At 35.3% G+C, this 20059-nt stretch overlaps 1 protein-coding gene across 1 annotated transcript in view; it reads right to left on the bottom strand.

Moving 5' to 3' along the window:
• LOC117106292 overlaps positions 1 to 7692 on the bottom strand; it is a 30501-nt gene extending 22809 nt beyond the window's left edge. The window contains exon 1 of the mRNA XM_033247651.1: positions 7542 to 7692. Coding sequence (XP_033103542.1) covers positions 7542 to 7552 — 11 coding nt within the window. The 5' untranslated portion in view covers positions 7553 to 7692. The remainder of the gene's footprint in view (positions 1 to 7541) is intronic.
• Between the last annotated feature and the right edge of the window lie 12367 nt (positions 7693 to 20059).

Raw genomic sequence — 20059 nt, 5'->3', positions numbered from 1 at the left:
TTAAAAATTTTTAACTAATACAATAATTATGATCCAATAAACATATTTAATTAACAACACAATTCATTCATGTATTTTTCATATCAAGCTGTTAAAAAATGTGTTTTTTTTTCACCTTTTAAAATTTTGTGCTAAACTTGTATTTACCTTTTAATATTCTATTAAGTTTTTCTAAATGTTTTGTAATTTGTCCTTTGTTTGACTTTTACCTTGTAAATTTGTGTTAAATGAACATTGACCTTAGGTTTTTTTGTATACATTTTCCTTTATTTTTTTTCTGAATAAAGTGATTATTGAGAGTCTACTATACTAATAGCTGACATTTCCGACCATCTACCTATACTTTGTATTGTTGAAAATGATAACCAAGATTCCACTGTTGAACCAAACACACCCCATTATCACTTTAAAGACATAAATTTATTTTTTAATGAATTAGGAAGATTGGTCCACCATTTATAATTGTAATCCTAATTGGTCGCTTGACACCTTTAACATTTTTCAATATATTTTTTTAATGATAAATAGGCCTGAGTGTAAATAATTTACAGAAAAAGGAATGAATATAAACAACCTTGGACATCTCCTTCACTTGCTAAATGTAGTGAACGTAAACATAAGGTATAGACAAATCCAAGAAAACTTTTTTGAACGGTGCCCTCTTTTGGCGCCACCATTACTGGGGTGGCATTTCCAAAGTTGAAAGACATAATGTTGTGTTGTGTTTATCAACGCAGTACAGTATTGTTGAGAAATACGGATTTCTTCGACAGTAGCAGCTGCATACAAATGCTGTCAGTTTATAATGCACCACACCACATTGCCATTTTAGGAGTAGGGACTCCCCAGTAATGGCATCGACAAAAGAGGGCGCCATTCTTCTTCGATTCGTCTATACATAAAAACTTGGGATATCCAACATGAATTGGCATAAAAAAATATAATAATATTTTTACATGTCTGTGTAGAAATGCTAAGTAAAAAATATTACAGAGATAAAATATAAAAAATTAAAAAAAGAAAAACTTAGAAGTGTATGGAAAGTTATAAATTCCAAAAATAAACCCAAGGAAAAAAGTGGAAAAAAAACCAAAGATTTAAGGATTGGAAATGAAATCATAAATGACAGAAATGACAGACATATAAATGACAGATCTATATGCGAACACTTTAATTCTTCGCTCAAATTGGTTACAATACAATCAATTATATGTCGACCTGCAACATAAATCCTCTTTCCCTTTTCACAAATCAACCTTTTTCTTCCTCTTCTTGTAAATCCTTTTTCTTCCTCTTCTTGTAAATCCTTTTTCTGAATCTAAGGTATCTAATGTAAAGATCTTGATTCAAATAAAGGCTCCAGATATGATCACCTACTGTAAGATTTTTTAAACTACTTCATTACGGTATTGGTGTCCCCACGATTTGTTCAAAAGTTATCTTAAATACCATTTGTACGAATTGGGGCTTGTAAATTATCAACAGTGGAAATTTTATGTGGTGTACCACAAGGATCTGTGCTTGGGCCATTGTTGCGCTTATTAATATGTAAATGATCTGGCACGTGTTATAATAACCAATGTTTCCTTTTCTGATGATGCTATATTATAATGACAATGAAAACATTGATGAACTGTATAAAACATTCACCACTGAGTTACTGCACAAAAGATTTGTGTCTGGTTCACTGCAATAAACTTTTAATAAATGCTACTAAAAAAAGACATTTATCTAACATTTTAAAATGCAAAACTGAAACCCTTTTTCTTGGTGTTAAATTTCATGAAAGTTTTTTTTTTAAATGTATTTCTAGTAAAATTTCAAGATAGATTGGAATAGTAAATAAACTAAAAATGCATTTTGTTTAATTCACACTGCTCAATGTATATAATTCCCTCATTCTTCCACACTTACAATAATTTGTAATATTATTTGGGCAGCAGATTAATCAACAACCCTTTCTGAAATTATTTAAATACAGAAACGGTAAAATCATTTATTTTTATTAAGAAAATAATTTAAAAATGATTCTTCCTAGCTATGCTGATGATAAAATTCAAGCAGGCCTGGAAAAATTTTTGTGCCTCCATGAAATTGTCTCCAGCACCAAGTGTTATCTGTATACTATAAAGCCCAACAGTTTATTCTTTTAAATTTTTTCCCCCTAAAATGCCTCTGAGATATTCGGATGCCTCCAACCGCCAGTCGCACTGTCGTGCACTTTTTCCAGCCCTGAGTCCAGATTTATCAAATTAGAAACTCGCTTACGGTAAGTCAGATTTATAAATTGCTTAGCTTAAAAATTGCTTATTTAAAATTAAAAAGACAATTGTATGCATGCGCCACTTAAGTCGATTTTTAAGCTAAAATTTTGATAAAATGGTTTAATAAATCAGCTTAAAATATTTGCTTAGGGACATCTTAACTTTTTTGACTTTCTAACTTCTAATTTGATTCCTAAACTATAAGTTACAACTTTTATACTGTATATTTCAATAACAATTTGAATAAATGTTACTGAAGCTAGTTGCATGGAGAAAATATATATTATATTAATATATTTTCTAGTTAGTTGTGAAGCGACCTTTCACAAATCCATGTTGATTGTGACTGATGAACTGTGATTGGATGAAATGATAATCCTAGTACAATACTGTACAAGAGTTCAACAAACCTGCTAACAACTTAACATAACAAGGCTAAGCAGACATACTGTAGGTATATCCATACAGGATTTCCTCCATGGTTTATCTCCATAATTGTTGAATATATTTTGAAACTGAAAGGACAGATGCTTTCTTTCAGTCAGAAGGGAGTTCACAAAAGTTTTGTGAATTTTTAAATATTTAATGAAAAGGTAATTTCAGCAGTATACTGTATGTATACAATCAGGGGTAGATTTAGGGAGGGGCACATACTGTACCATCCACAGAGGCGTATTCAGAGTGTCCGAACAGAGTGTCCGAAAGGGAAGGGGAGGCTAAAGCGGGCCTGGTAGAGAAAACTATAACCTAGTGGGTCTGGGGAAATTACCCCTCAAATTTCCTGTTTTTTTAACGCCTGAAAATAACCCCTGAGGTGTTTTGGGCAATTAATATTTTTTTTATTTTTTTTTTTTATTTTTTTTTTTTACTTTGCAAAAGGGGCTGGCCCCTCACCCAAATCCATACCTCACCCACCCCCTTTTTTGCCCCTGACATCATCTACAAAACATGGTTTACAAATATTACTAATCAGCATAACACTGAACATGAATCATACCATTGTTGGATTCAGTTACCTGTAGGGTGTATTCATTTACCTGAAGGGTGTATTCAGTTACCTGTAGGGTGTATTTCATCTCATGAAACTTACGCCCCTTTGTTTCAAATAAAATCTGGATCCGTCCCTGACAATTAATGAAATTTTGAAAGATTGTAAATACAGGCTAATAAAACAAATCACACAGTGCTGTCTGCAGAAACCACAAAAAACAAAGACACTTCTAGACATAAAGTAGGTAAGGTTTTCTTTCTATTCATTAATATCGCTCGGCGGCGAGAAGGAAACGAGGATATTGTACATTCACGCAGGGCGTATACAGGTGAGCTAGGGGGCGAGATCATTATTTTTCTTTCATGCTTGAGAGGTAAGTTCCAAAGGAAACTTAAGCAATTAACATCTCGACGAGATTTGATTGACAGATAAAAATATCAGCGAGCGTTATTTAGTCATGTGATCACAAATTTTTTTCTCGGACATTTTAATTTTCTTAGCTGGTTTAAACGCGAAACATACGTGAGCCTAGGCCTGGATGTCTATGCTTGGTTATAGATACACAGATTTACACGAGCAGTGCGCATCGGTGACATGGCCTTTGCCGACAACAAGGTTGACTGAATGCGGCTTTTCCCTCTTCCTTTGGGAGCGAAATACAGAGGCTTTTACAACAATTTCCCCGCCATGTTCCATGACATAGGTTAACAATATGAATATATGATTCATTTGCATACCGCCTACCCTGAATTCTCTTTCTTGAAGAAGGTTGATAGCAAAGAAAATCTTTGCCAACTCGGTAAGTCTAGCCGCCATTGTCTAAGGTTTTCGTGACTTTGTGGGCGGGGCTTCGCGTCCTTGTCGACATGTCAATTATCGGTTCATCCAGATAAGTATTCACGAAATAGACACTGGATCCGTCCCTGACAATTAGTGCAAGATTGTAAATACAAGCTCAATCATATAAACTATTATATTATTTGCATAGACACTTTATTTGGCTGATAATAAAAACATTTCATTTTCTTTGACAAAAACCTATTTTATGCCCATATTTAGTCATGATGTGCCTATATATGGTCATGATGTGCCTATATACTGTATGGTCATAATGTGATGTCATCATGACCATATTTAGGCATGTCACATATATTTGCTACGTAAATGTCTAGACAGGGCTTAAAATAATTATTTTAATTCAATTTAATTCAATATTTATTTGGCATCAACATAACAGATTGAATAAAATTAAATACAGTAAATATTAAAAACAAATAAACGGCTTTATATACTGTAGTGTAGTACAGTACATCAATTGTAATTATTGGTGCTTTTCCTGTAGTTTTTATGACAGTTAATAATAAGCAAACTCTATACAAAAATATACCATAAAATTTGCATAATCTCAAAACCTGCCTGATTTAAATTTCATAATTTAAAAAAATAATCACCAATGAAACTGATTGTCCTAATATTTAATTTGCATCAGCAATTAACTGTTTAAATTTATTTTTTATGATATTCTTATAATATTTGCCAAAGTATACACTTTGTTATGTTCACTGAGAAAAGGTCCAAAATTATTTTTTGATTAGACACGCCTGAAAACAACAATGGAATATATAAATACTGTGTGCGCATAGCAATCCAAAGGACTTCTGATCGAGCCGGGGGAGGGGTTTTTTTTTTTAAAGTAGGGACCTCTGTACAGCCGGAATTGAGACTCTCAAACTTGAAAAATACTTTTAAATGTAAAGCTGCCCCCTTGGCGCTGCAACTGGGTGGAAAGCCATGAAATTAGGTTGAGACTGAGTGGCCCTGTCCACCATATTACTGATATTTAGTGAACAAACTGTATGCGTCATATCAGCCACACTTATTAAAGTAGTAGGTTCCACTTTACCTACTATACACTAAATATTACTTTGCTCCGTCCACTGCACTGCCTGTGTACCAAGGGCTTAGCTAGCGAGCCATCCGGCCGTCTTTTGGATGGCCATCAATTATTTATGACGGCCACTTTTACCGTGAAGGCTTGGACGGCTTGGCCTACTCGGCTCGGTTTAGACTAGTTGGGCCTGATCTACTGTACCTTAAGCAAATTCTTTAATATACAAAAGTATAATTACACAGTAGTACTGTATTCTCAGGATATGTCTCATTCTTTCTTCTCTTGTCAAATTTCAACAATAAACATATCTGCATTTTGTATTTACCACACTGACATGTTTTACTGTAGTTTTGTCTTACTTCTTCAATACAGTATGTTTAAATGGGTGTGATACCGATTTCATCAGAAAGATTGAAAGTTACTTACAACATAACACTTTGTAAAAACTAATCTTTTCAGTTTTTACTAGCCTCTGATTTAATTTTAACACATTGGCGTCGTGATATTTAATACGATTGGAAAGTGCAAAACCAGAGATACCAATGTCAATTAAGCAATTAATTATAATTTTTTTCTCCATTTCTTAAATAGGTTTGACAAACGTAGAGGGAGGGCCCGGGCCAGCTCAAACCCTCCCTCCTTGAATCCACCACTGAATATTGAGACGGTAATAATTCCAAGTCACTTGAAACCAAATCCAACTCTATCCAACTATCCTGAACCCAAAAACTCAATTCAACTTGAAAAACAAATTCAACTTGAACCTTTTAACCAACTTGAACCTCTCACCAAACCAACTCACAAAATGTTTATAGTGACTATAACATACAGTAAGAAGAATTTAATCAACCAAGGAGAAACTGAGCTTGCTGCTCTGGAAATAGCTACAGTATCGACCTATTTTTAGTTCATAGGGTCGATACTGTAAAGTTTTTAATTGCGTGGAGTATACCTTAAAAGAAAGAAAAACTCAGATTTGAACAGAAAATCGCTAGGAAAATAGGTGTGCGGAATCGTATTCATTCCATAACTGCGTTGGTTATGCACTTGTCAATTGTAGTCCCGGCCCCGGACCCAGGCCATAGCGGGGCACTTGCCGAGACTGAGCCGGGGATGTACACATAGTTGTGTCCCCGTAGTGCCAAGACGTACCTAAAATTTACCTGAAGTAAATGTAACAGGCCTCGAAAGGGCCGGAAATTTTACACGTAGAGTAGCCGAGGTTTCGGGTGTGCAGGCCTAGCCTAGCGCTGTCAAACCGGGTCTGGTCCTACTATTAGCCTATACTGGCTTGGCATTCAGTCAACACTGTCTGTTTTAGTAATTAAAAAATCACCTACCGGTACTTCAGGTCTACCATGATGGTTTCATTCATCAATAAAAATTGAACCTCCAACCTCAGAACGCTGACGACTGAGGTGTGTGTGAGTAGTGTGTTGTGCCAAAAATATGCCAGTACGTGAGCCAAGGCAAGGAAACCTGTTCTACTACTGTAATGTATTAATTTTCTTTTATTTAGGCCTAATTTCTGTTTTGATATTGAATAATTAAATTCCATCAATCAGTTATTAGTCAATCAATCAATTATTTTCTTTTTCTATGATCAATCTGTCAATCTGTCTTCTTTTTGTTCGCACTTCCATGCTGCATAGCGAGCTCATCTACTTGGCCTAGCTCCTGCCTAGCTCTCGCGTGCTTCTCCGATTTAGACGTAGACTAGATTTTTATAACTCCTTGCTTCAAGTAGGTCTTATCATCCAATCATTTATTAGCGGGGCATTTTACCGGGATTACGGCGGTAAGTGGCGGGGACTTAGCCGGGGGATACGTTAAAACGATGCCCCGCACTGCCGGGAGCTGGCGGGGACATTTACATGCATGTAACAGTTTTGAAAATTACATCCCCGGCTAAGATTTGGTCTTATTTTCCCAAATGAGTGGACATATTTCTAGGCCAAATTTTTGCGCGGAGGATATATTACCTGTACAGGCCTTACTACACAGTCCTAGGCCTACAGTACCGGGCCTACAAAATTATATATTTTGTTAAAGAAAAAAAAAACATGGCCTAACTAAGGCCTAGGCTTAAAACCCACGGAACGTGCCAAGCCTAGGCCTACTAGCCTAGACCACACCTGGTTGGATTTTTTGGCATCATCCAATTCCCGGAATCACGGTTTAGGAAATTACAGCTTCTGTACCCCCAGCCCAGTCCCGCGCACCAGATCAGCCTTCTTCGATGGAGTCTACCCCTTCTTATATTAGTAAGAAGGCTATATAAAATATTATCAGCCTAGGGCCTAGGCCTATCCGCTATTACAGTATATCATTTTTTAAAGCCTACCTTTGAGTAAATAATAAACGTGAATATTGTTTAATAAGTTTAGGTTATTACCTCATGCACATCGAATTAGACCTACTCCAGGCCTAAATGGTAGAAGAACATTCAGTTTGTTTCCCTTTTCGACGAAACACGGATGGAAAACACACGGACATTGTACTGTACTCCGAAAGATCAACTACTACTCTAGTATGGAACGCCGTTAGTATCTTCGGTACGTGCAAACACTCTATTATGTGCAATCGCCATGACGTTATGTGGAATGGTCATTACGTTATGTGGTTTGGTCATTATGTTATATGGTTTGGTCATGATGCTATGTAGTTTGGTCATGATGTTATGGGGCCAGGTTTGCTCATTATGTTATGTGGTTTGCACATTATGTTTTTCGACATGACGTTCGGACGTCCTTGCGAGTATGTGAAGAAGTATGAATAAGAAGACGGCTGTACAAGTAAGACTATATCAAGTTTCATTCATCACAGCGGCGCTGCTGAAGTGGCGGCGGAGCTCGTTTACCGGTGGAGCTGTTGGTGCCTTTTTAAAAAAACTATCTGTTTCTTTATCTACTTTTTGAACGTCGTGGTTGATACTGTATTGTGCTACAATGCTGCTGAAGCAAATTATGTGCTTTTTTAGTGTATTTTTTGTGTTGTTTTGGATCACCTACACAAACAAACTGCTAGTTATACAGGAGCAAAGCCGTTGCACCCCACCGCCGCCAGAAAAAACACAAGTGACCTAAAATCGTAAAACACAGAAAGAGAGGGAAAGCAGGAGGAATCATGGAACACCTTAAAAAGAGGAAAAGTAGACCTTACACCCCATCTATTATTATTGGAAACGTGCAGTCACTGGACAATAAAATAGACGAACTAAGGGCAAACGTGCGATACATGAACGAATTTAGGAACGTATAGTCTTAATCTTATGTCATTTACCGAGACTTGGTTGAAAGAAAAACACAGGGATGAGCATATGAATATTGATGGATTTAAATAATTCAGAGGTGATCGAACATCGGAATCGGGTAAAGAAAAAGGAGGAGGTCTGTGTGTATTATGTGAATAGCCGATATTGTCACCCAAATAATATAACGATTAAGGCGCATACATGCACACTGGAGAGTGAAATAATGGTGACAGTATACGGCCCTTTTACATTCCTAGAGAGTTTTCGCACATAGCTGTTATCACGGTATGTTCCGCATAGAAACCTTGCTAAGAAAGCTTCAGAACAATTATACGACGCCATTTATAAAGTTGAAGTGGAATCCCCTGACCCCTTGATTATAGTAAATGGCGATTTTAATCATTGTAATTTAAGGAAAAGTAGTGTTTATTACTATCAATAAGTCAGCTGTGCGACAACTGGACCTTTGTTACTCGAATGTAAATAACGCATACGTGTAAACCAAGCTACCATGTCTCGGCGACCATAACCTCGTACTGTTAAGTACCAAATACTTATCGTTGAGTATGACGCAAAAACCAAAGAAAATCATTGTTAAACAACGGACAGTGAATCTATACAGCGCTTACATGGCGCTCTGGGGTGTACAGACTGGGACATGTTAAAAGAAAATTGTAAAGATCTTAACGATCTCACTCAAACATTTTGTGACTACTGTATATTGATTTCTGTTGTGAAATTACAATTCCCAAAAAAGTTGTTAGAGTTTTCAGTAACAGTAAACCATGGATTACTAAAAAATGTTCAAGCCGTTATTAAAAGAAAGAAAGTAGCCTTTAATGAAAATGATAGAAATAAAGTTAAAGATATCCAAAAATAACTTAAAACTATTATACGTAAAGAAAAAAATAATTACAGAATGAAGGTAGAAAATCATTTTATGGAAAATAGCATGAAAATGGAAGGGCATGCGCCTGATGAGTAGTTTTATGCATAAAGACAAGGGTAATAAAGTAAGATGTTTTCCTGACTTACCGGTATCTGAAATAATATGCTACCGAATTGAACAATTTTTTTAATCGATTTGATTTGCATGATTTTTCCGTAGAGAGACAGGTCCAAACAAATCTAATTAATTCTCTAAATGATGACTTCACCCTCACAATTATTATAGCTTATATAGTTTTATATAGTTTCGAACTAGGCAAACCTTGCTAAAAAGGTACACTTTCTCCATCAAAAGGCATTTTCTATGAATGGAATGACCTGTTCGAAGCACTTCCGTAGACCAAACCCGGTGCCGTTACGATTTTTAATCGTGCAGGAAATCCACTCACTATGTCTTTGATTTTTTTTTTCTCTAATATAGAGGCCTGAAGAATGAGATAAAATTAAGTAATTTCTAAGTAATTAAGTTTATACTGATTTTGTTATTGTTGCACATCTTATACGGTTGTGCATCTGTTATTTAAGAGAAGCAATAAAGTTACTTACTGATCTTTTCAAAAGGAGAAAACCTTGAATTTTGAAGAACTTAAAAGGTCATTAAAAAAGGCTCATTTCCGGCCTAGGAATAAAAATTTTTCATTTTGAAGCACCCTCTTTCAAATCCTGGATCCGCCCCTGATTATTATGTGGTGGTAATAGCTCATCAAAGACAGTGCCTGGGTCACTAACAGTTGGATGGATGAATTTTTTTTCTCATTTATCATGTAAATCCGGGATTTTAAGGTATCAAGATGGATGTTTTCCTCATCATTACCTAACTTTCATTTGCTTTTGAAAGTATTTGAAGTTCGTGTAGAAAATACTAAATAAAGTACAATATTTTGAAAGTTACTTTGGTGTTTCCGATTTTTTCTTTTTCCTATTATTTTATACATTAATTTGTTTGACTTAAGAGAAAACGTTATATTTACATACCAGACTGAGGAAGGGCTGAAGAACATAGTCATAGTCAAAGCAAACACATCATTAACTATATCTTCTCATTTAATAAGAATTACATATGCCGAATACCAATGAATGGATGGATGAATGTTTATAATGAGTAGTCGTCTTCTAATAGGGAGGCCTATAATATATTATTTTGCTTATATAAACTCCCAGGCTTTTTTTTTATCAACATTCAAAATACTAGCGTGATTTAAAAGTAAACTTTCTAAAACCCACAAATATATAGCATATTTTCCAATAATGTTATTCTTATAAATTCTTGCCTTTATAATAATTTGACTTTATGCACTCTTTTCCAAATACAGATCTTAAATTATATTTTTATATGCTGCCATCACTCATGCATCCACAACAGACGCTAGGGGCGTTTTCCCCATACAGCGGATCGGGCGTCACGCTGATTGGCGTGTATTTAGAATAGCAGTGGACTCTCTTCTGTTACAGTATATACTCTTTGCTTGTATGAAATAAAACTTTGGTGCGGTGGTTAAAAAAAACTAGTGTGGTCTTCCCGCTCGCTCTCGGCCAATCAAAAGTTTAAAATGAAAGTTGATATAGGCTTACTTGTACAGCCGTCTTCTTATTCACACTTCTTCACATACTCGCAAGGACGTCCTAACGTCATCACCAAACTACATAACATCATGACCAAACCACATAACATAGTGAGAAACCACATAACATAATGACCAAACCACATAACGTCATGACCATTCCACATAACGTCATGGCGATTGCACATAATAGAGTGTTTGCACATAACCGAAGATACTAACGGCGTTCCATACTCTAGAAACACACAAGATAGAGTTCTCTCCACAGAAAAAAAATTGTTCCACCGAAATGCATGGTGGGAATATAAACCATGGGGCGCCGCGTACGGCTGGATCTAAAAAACTTCTGCCACTGTTACATCCCCTGTGAATACATAATCTCTTTTTGCGGAGGTTGAAATCGTTGCCATTATACATAAGATACTGTACAAAGAAGTAGGTATAATAGATCAAGACAATAAAATGACACACACAAAAGCGTAGATTCGTATGACCGGACTCTGATTAGTTTAGTGATAAAGTTTTCCTAGTGAAAAAAGGGCGCCGCGTGCGTCTGATTATACCCAGCCAGAGCCGAAGATAGAGAGAGTTTAGCCAACTCGGTTTTAATGCTGCGTTCATTAGAACTTGTGAAGTCGGTGTTCACAACTTGTAACATGTGAGAACACGAGAAGAGTGCATTCATTTGATAAACTCTAAATGGCTGCTGCCACTTTTGCGATGTTTTTGAAAATAAAACATACAAAACAACTTTTTTTTTAAATCTGAATTAATATTACTTAGTTGCAAATAAAACATACAAACAAAACTCTTTCTTTTTTTATCTGAAATAATATTAATTAATAAACAAATTGCAATAAATACCTATGCTCATTGTGCATAGTTTGTGTTACATCCGCCATTTTCCACACTACTTGTGCAAATCGAGGAAGAGAATTCTACTCGAGTTCACAACTTGTGTTTACCAGTTCACCAACGAGATGAACGCGTTTCACAAGTTGTGAACTGGGAAAAACCGACTTCACAAGTTCTAAACATGGCCGGCGGAACCGGGGGAGCCGCCCCCCCCCCCACTTTTTTTGCAAAAAATAATGTCTGGAGATTTTTGTGTGACCGGAAAAAATCTAGACCTACCTTTTAAGGACACGTGAGCTGATTTTTTTTTTTTTTTTTTCTTTTTTTTTGTTATGTTAAAATCAGAAAATTAGAATTTTGAATAACATAAAAGTCATTAAAACACACTTCAAATGTCGGGAAAGCTCATTTCCGCTATCTACGAATTAAAATTTTCCCGGGGAGAACCCCCGGGAAAAAAAGAATACGCATGCAAATATTCATTTATTTATGTAGGCCTATGTATACACACATAAAATAAAAAATGAGAAAAAATTACCCGACCATTTCAAAATAGGTAAACCTTGAATTTTGAAGAACTTAAAAAGTCATTTAAAAGACATTTCAGAAGTCAGGGAAGGTCATTTCCCGCATTCTAGAAATCAGAATTTTCCCGGGGGAACCCGGACCCATTTTTTCTTTGGGGTTCATTGGTTCTATTGAATCATTTTCAAGAGTGGGGAAACCTTGATTTTTGAAGAAATTAGAAGTAAATAAAAGACATCTCATAAGTCGGGAAAGCTCATTTCCCGCTTCTAGGAATCAAAATTTTCCCGGGGGAGAACCCCCCGACCCCCTTTCTTTTGGGATTTTGTGAAAACATTACCTGACTGTTTTCAAAAGAGGAAACCTTGAATTTTGAAGAACTTAAATTAAAATCGCTATAAGATATTTCAGAAGTCGGGAAAGCTCATTTCCACCATTTAGAAATTAACATTTTCCCGGGAAGAACCCGAACCTCCCTTTTCTCTTTGGGTTCATTGATTCATTATAATAATTTTCAAGAGGGGAAAACCTTGAATTTTGAAGAACTTAACAGTAGTTAAAAGACACCTCAGAAGTCGGGAAAGCTCATTTCCCGCCTTTTAGGAATCAAAATCATCCCTGTGGAAAACCCCTGGACCCCCTTTCTTTTTGGGAATTATGGGTTCATGGAAAAAAATCGTATGCAAATACTCATTTTTTTAAATGTATGTATACACACATAAGGCCTGTCTACTGTAATAACAATGGGATAAATTTACCTGACCGTTTTCAAGAAGGGAAAACCTTGAATTTTAAAGAACTTAAAAGTAATTATGACACCTCAAAAGTCGGGAAAACTCATTTCCCGCCTTCTAGGATTCAAAAGTTTCATGTGGGAGAACCCCCGGACCCCTCTTCCTTTTTGGGATTTATGGATTCATGGAAAAAATCGTATGCAACTACTCATTTTTTAAATGTATGTAAACACACATAAGGCCTGTCTACTGTAATAACAATTGGATAAATTTACCTGACCGTTTTCAAGAAGGGAAAACCTTGAATTTTAAAGAACTTAAAAGTAATTAAGACACCTCAAAAGTTGGGAAAACTAATTTCCCGCTTTCTTGGAATCAAAATTTTCCCGGGTGAGAACCCTGACTCCCTATCTTTTGGGATTTATGGACTCATGGAAAAAAATCGTATGCAACTACTCTTTTTTTTTTTAATGTATGTATACACACATAAGGCCTATCTACTGTAATAACAATGCGATAAATTTACCTGACTGTTTTCAAGAGGAGAAAACCTTGAATTTTAAAGAACTTAAAAGACACCTCAGAAGTCGGGAAAACTCATTTCCCGCCTTCTAGGGATCAAAATATTCACGGGGGAGAACCCCCGGACCCCCTTTCTTTTTGGGATTTACGGACTAATGGAAAAAAAAATCGTATGCAACTACTCAATTTTTTTTTATGTCTGTATGCACACATAAGGCCTATTTACTGTAATAACAGGGATAAATTTACCTGACTGTTTTCAAACCGGGGGAAAACCTTGAATTTTAAAGAACTTAAAAATAATTAAATAACACCTCAGAAGTCGAGAAAACTTATTTCCCGCCTTCTAGATATCAAACTTTTCTCGGGGGAGGACCCCAACCCCCTTTCTTTTTGGTATTTATGGATTCATGGGAAAAAAATCGTATGCAACTACTCAATTTTTTTTATGTATGTATAAACACATAAGCCCTATCTACTGTAATAACAATGGGAACAAATTACCTGACCGTTTTCAAGAGGGGAAAACCTTGAAATTTGAAGAACTTAAAAGTAATTAAGACACCTCAGAAGTCTGAAAGACTCATTTCCTGCCATCTAAGATTTAAAATTGTTCCTGGGGAGAACCCTGGAACCCCCGCTCCTTTTCTTCGGAGCTTATCGATTCATTGAAAAAAGAATACGTATGCAACAACTAATTTTTTTTTTTATGTATGTATACACAAATAACAGGCCTATTTACTGTAATAAGAATGAGAAAGTTTACCTGACCGTTTTCAAGAAGGGGAAACCTTGAATTTTGAAGAACAAAGTCATTAGAAACCTAGCTCAAAAGTCGAGAAAGGTCATTTCCCGCTATCTAGAAATCAAAATTTTCCCGGGGGAGGACCCCCGGATCCCCTTTCCATTTTGGGAAAAATGTTGACCCCCCCCACATCTAGATGTGTATAAGAGACAGATTATGTGGTGGTAATAGCTCATCACAGACAGTGCCTGGGTCACTAACAGTTGGATGGATGATTTTTTTTTTCTCATTTATCATGTAAATCCGGGATTTTAAGGTATCAAGATGGATGTTTTCCTCATCATTACCTAACTTTCATTTGCTTTTGAAAGTATTTGAAAGTTCGTGTGAAAAAATACTAAATAAAGTACAATATTTTGAAAGTTACTTTGGTGTTTCCGATTTTTCTTTTTCCTATTATTTTATACATTAATTTGTTTGACTGAAGAGAAAACGTTATATTTACATACCAGACTGAGGAAGGGCTGAAGAACATAGTCATAGTCAAAGCAAACACATCATTAACTATATCTTCTCATTTAATAAGAATTACATATGCCGAATACCAATGAATGGATGGATGAATGTTTATAATGAGTAGTCGTCTTCTAATAGGGAGGCCTATAATATATTATTTTGCTTATACAAACTCCCAGGCTTTTCTTTTATCAACATTCAAAATACTAGCGTGATTTAAAAGTAAACTTTCTAAAACCCACAAATATATAGCATATTTTCCAATAATGTTATTCTTATAAATTCTTGCCTTTATAATAATTTGACTTTATGCACTCTTTTCCAAATACAGATCTTAAATTATATTTTTATATGCTGCCATCACTCATGCATCCACAACAGACGCTAGGAGCGTTTTCCCCATACAGCGGATCGGGCGTCACACTGACTGGCGTGTATTTAGAATAGCAGTGGACTCTCTTCTGTTACAGTATATGTCTCTTTGCTTGTATGAAATAAAACTCTGGTGCGGTGGTAAAAAAAACTAGTGTGGTCTTCCCGCTCGCTCTCGGCCAATCAAAAGTTTAAAATGAAAGTTGATATAGGCTTACTTGTACAGCCGTCTTCTTATTCACACTCCTTCACATACCAAATCACATAACGTCACCCCATTCCACATAACGTCATGGTGATTGCACATAATAGTGTTTGCACATCATAACCGAAGATACTAACGGCGTTCCATAGTTCAATACTTAATATCCGAATTAGCAAAATTACGACATCTTGGGGATTTTCCTAAACGAAAATTTACATTTTTGTAAACTTTGAATGATACAGACAGATAAAGATGTGTATAAGAGACAGGTGTTTACCAGTTCACCAACGAGATGAACGCGTTTCACAAGTTGTGAACTGGGAAACACCGACTTCACAAGTTCTAAAAGCCTATTTTCCACTTGGCGAATTTATTCACGCGAATGGAAAGCGGCGGCTTATGCAAATGCGCATTCACATTTCTATCGGAGTTTTTGCTAGCGAAAAAATGCGCAACCAATCAGAACGGCGACGCTTTGATTCGGCCGAATAAATTCGCCTAGTGGAAAACCAGCTTCACGGGATTCTGCTATACGCGCGTGTGATTGGGTGGATCGCAATCACATGACTTATACCGGCCATGTTGTTACCTAAGTCCTAAACAAAACATTGGCGAGCCACTAAACTAACGCGATAGGATAGGAAGTTAGCAGTTGTGATAGATGATTAATGCTATATAATGTGAAATACCGTTATGTTCGGTTTGGGGTTGCTGTAATCGATCCATCAAGGAACAAAAATGTATCAATTTCCTTAAATTTCAAAAAGGAGGAGGATTTTGGGATTTTATAAACTTTGAATGGCGATCGAAAAATCTCGCTATCCACGTAGTAATTAAGGCATGTGCCGCCCGCCCTACTTCGCGGTATGATCCACCACCTACTAGGCCTAGATTTCGGTACTTAAATCGGCCTATAATACTATAAATATAATTACCATGATAAGAAAAAAAAGGAAGGATTTTCAAAGCAGCACCGATATTTCTAAATGATGCAATGTTGCACTTTTCTGTTAAATTATCTATAGTTTCCAGAAACTGCTACATGAAGTATCAGTCAAGGCCTAGAAGTTATAATTTAAAATAAAAATTGAATGCTCCGATAAAAGCGAAAACTTGTCCAAGGAGTCATATGCTATGCAAACGTGCCCCATTGTGCTTTACAAATCAATTAATTATGCAACTAAGAAGATTTTTAAGATAGAAAATTAAATATAATTGTATATCTGATTGTTTTAATATATACACTAAATCAAAATGTATAAATGTTTTACAATTATAAATGAAAAACTCAATGAATAATAATAATAATAATATAGTATTATAATACAGTAATAATGATAATAATAACTTACTATTATTAAACAGAAGTGTAGTGGGTGAAGAATGCTGCTATATTACTTACAGAGCCTATTAAGGAAAAGGGCCCTCAATGGAAGGATTTTAATACTGAGGAATGGAAGTTAGCGAAGTCCTTGGGCTTGGCTTGCAACCGCTTTTCTTCAATCGTCGTTTCCAACGATATAGGCCTAGCTAGGGAGGGCCGAGGCCTAACTGCTGTAGGCCTACCCCCTGCTGCCGCTTGGCTAGGCTCTTTCGGATTGGACAATGTTATGCCTAGGCGTTAGTTATAGTACTGATAGGACATCTATAACGCCGGCTACGCAAGATTTACCGACAAATGCAAAGTAGAACGAGCAAGAAAAAAACTTTAATTTAAGGAGAAGCCCAGACAGGTATTTGTACCTACTTAGTTGAGAGCAGGGACCGATGCCTACTACTCAGGCCCTGGCCCCGGTTATTTTTTAAGGCCTGCCTATACTTGTCATTCTAGGCTAGCTAGGGCCAAGCCATACTTACTTAATAATTATGCATGAATGAATGGCATTGAATATGGTAGCCTATGAAATAACTTAATTAAGCAAATTTGTATTATTATTATTATTATTATTATTATTATTATTATTATTATTATTATTATTATTATTATTATTATTATTATTAAATAATAATAATATTAATTATTATTATTATTATTATTATTATTATTATTATTATTATTATTATTGAAGTATTTTGTGTAAGCCATTTCGGCCCTTATTGAATAATAATATACTGTAACGTACGATGTAAAATGTACTCATTATAAATATTTCATTAAGATATCCGGGACACAGATGAAATATTTATAGTGAGTACATTTTGCATCGTACGTTATATTATTATTCAATTAACAGAAATGGCTTACACAAAATACTTCAATAAACTTCAATAAACATAATACAGTAAGTCGTATATGGCCTTAACAGCAGTGAATAGGTAGTTGCAAGCAACAGATGCAACATATTAAATCGATTATTATTATTGTTTTATTTTTATTAATTATATATAAATTCATTATTATTACTTTTTATTGTTAAATTATTGATATTAAAATATTATTATTGCTATTATTATTGTGCATATTGTTAGGTATAGGCTGACGTTACTACAATAACTCAATTTACTAGAACAATTCTTATACAGTATTTGTTTATTTACATTTTTGTAAACTTTGAATGATACAGACAGATAATTATTAAATAAAAAGTTGATTGACACTTGAATTTCATGTTGATTTTTAATTTTGCCTGTAGCCTATAACGTGCTTCTTTATTATGATTAATTACGCATATGATTAATTAGGCATATGTTGTACAAAAATTTCTCTCAATGCAATAATTCTTCAACTTTGATTTATTGTTTAGATTACAATTAACAAAGAATAGGCCTAGGCTGTTTGTATCGGTTTGAAGATGACCACCTCCCATTAGCTCCCACATTTCAAGACATCTAGATACGCCACTGGCTTACATGGCCAGATGAATGAAAATACTCAATCCATGTGCCACCAAATCGTAATCAGCCTTCACCATGCCCTCATGATGTCACCGGGAAGGGACGCAACTGACAAAAAACTATTTTTGGCAGCGAAGGGACGTTACCAATGAACACAGTTACCAACCGTCTCGCATCGTGCGGGACGGTCCCGCATTTCAAAGTGATTTTGTATAAAACATGCAAAACATGCAGAAACACATGCGTGATCCTAAATTTATCACGCATTTAACGCAAGTCTATGCGTGACAACGATTTATCACAAATTCAGGGTAAAATGTATTTAAAATTAGAAGAAATTGGTTGTATTAAAACTATAAAAACGGTGATGCAGTAAATTGAGTTATTAGAGAGTACAGTATTTCCTTGAAGGCTCTACTTATTTCACTAACGAGTTAATAAAAATTGATCAGTAATGAAATGTTTGTGTAGGTCTACATAGTTCGGGTGCTCAAATTAAACATAGGCCTACATTAAAACTCAAATTGGCTTTATTAATAATATTTTCGCTTATGTACCTGTATTATCAACAAACACTCCCTGAAATCGTTTTAAAACAGCTTAAAAATGCTCAGATCGTCAGATCGGGGTGGGGGTGATTCCCCTGCCGCTCGGACCCCCCAGCCAACTGGTATAGTCACTCACGCATTTCAAATCTCTCAGGTTGGTAACTGTGTAATATATATTATATAGTATCAATATTAACAACAATAATGATGAACTGTCGAATTCTTTTTTGTAAGATGGAGAAAGTGTGAAAGGGAGATTCTTTCTGATGTTCATGTTTTCGTGGCGCATAGCAATGAATGTCATGTTATTCGAAACAACGGCGTTGCAGTAGGTGGTACCGTACCTGTGCCAAATCTATTTTGCAATCATGAGGAAGCTGACACAAGGATGTGTGCAGCAAAGTGAAAAACAGTTCGACTCTTGAATTTGTTACACTGACACGTAAGAGTCTGTACTCCAAGTATCGAAATGCACGTGTACCCATACAAAGCTGTGATAGTCCGTCCGTTGGAAGTCAAAGCATGGGAACATTGTCAAAAAATAAAGTACAGAATACGAACGAGATATGCAACAGAATTTACGTTTAATTGTATTAATAATAATATCAAAGGCTTGAAGCCCGGAATACACTTAATTACTTTTAAACATATTTCAGTATTTTACGATATGATACGATATATTTTTTTAAGTGTTTTCCTTTTCTGGTTGTAATCTATGGAATGATTTTCCTTTTACTTTAAAATATACGTCCCCAAGAATAAAATGTTTGAATGAAGTTGATGTTAACTATATTATAGCTTGTAGTAATTTATTTTTGTTTTATGTAGCTGTATTATTATTGAGTATTTGCTCACACTTTTAATTTTCTGTGACATTGTACAGAATGACTACATTAAAATTTATTTTGAGAGATGGAAGACAAACGCAAAATTACCATAAGCTATTTTTACTCCCTTTCACCCAGTGCTGTGACTAAAATATTTGAATTGATATGAATTGTATACAAATAAAAATAATTACATTTTCGATTATAAATTTTAACACATGAACACCTAATTGCTATGCCTATTAGGACTTTTATAGTAAACAAAAAGGAATGCACCTAAGATCAACACACATAAATATGAAAAAAGATGCATTCAGTATATAAGAATCAAGTTGAATTTTCCTGGTGCCGTTGAGAAAATAGCTTCACTACTTCGTCTATGTGTTGGTCGTAATGGATGGTTATAAGAGTTTGGTTAATGTTTGGTTTGGTCAAGCCCCCCCCCCCCCCCCTCTTATACACATCT

This window comes from Anneissia japonica, unplaced genomic scaffold (genome assembly GCF_011630105.1).
Source record: "Anneissia japonica isolate Jap-2015-1 unplaced genomic scaffold, ASM1163010v1 scaffold287767_len825999_cov190, whole genome shotgun sequence".
NCBI lineage: Eukaryota > Metazoa > Echinodermata > Crinoidea > Comatulida > Comatulidae > Anneissia > Anneissia japonica.
Note: the sequence above shows the minus strand (reverse complement) of the source record. Positions and strands in the feature narration are given on the sequence as shown.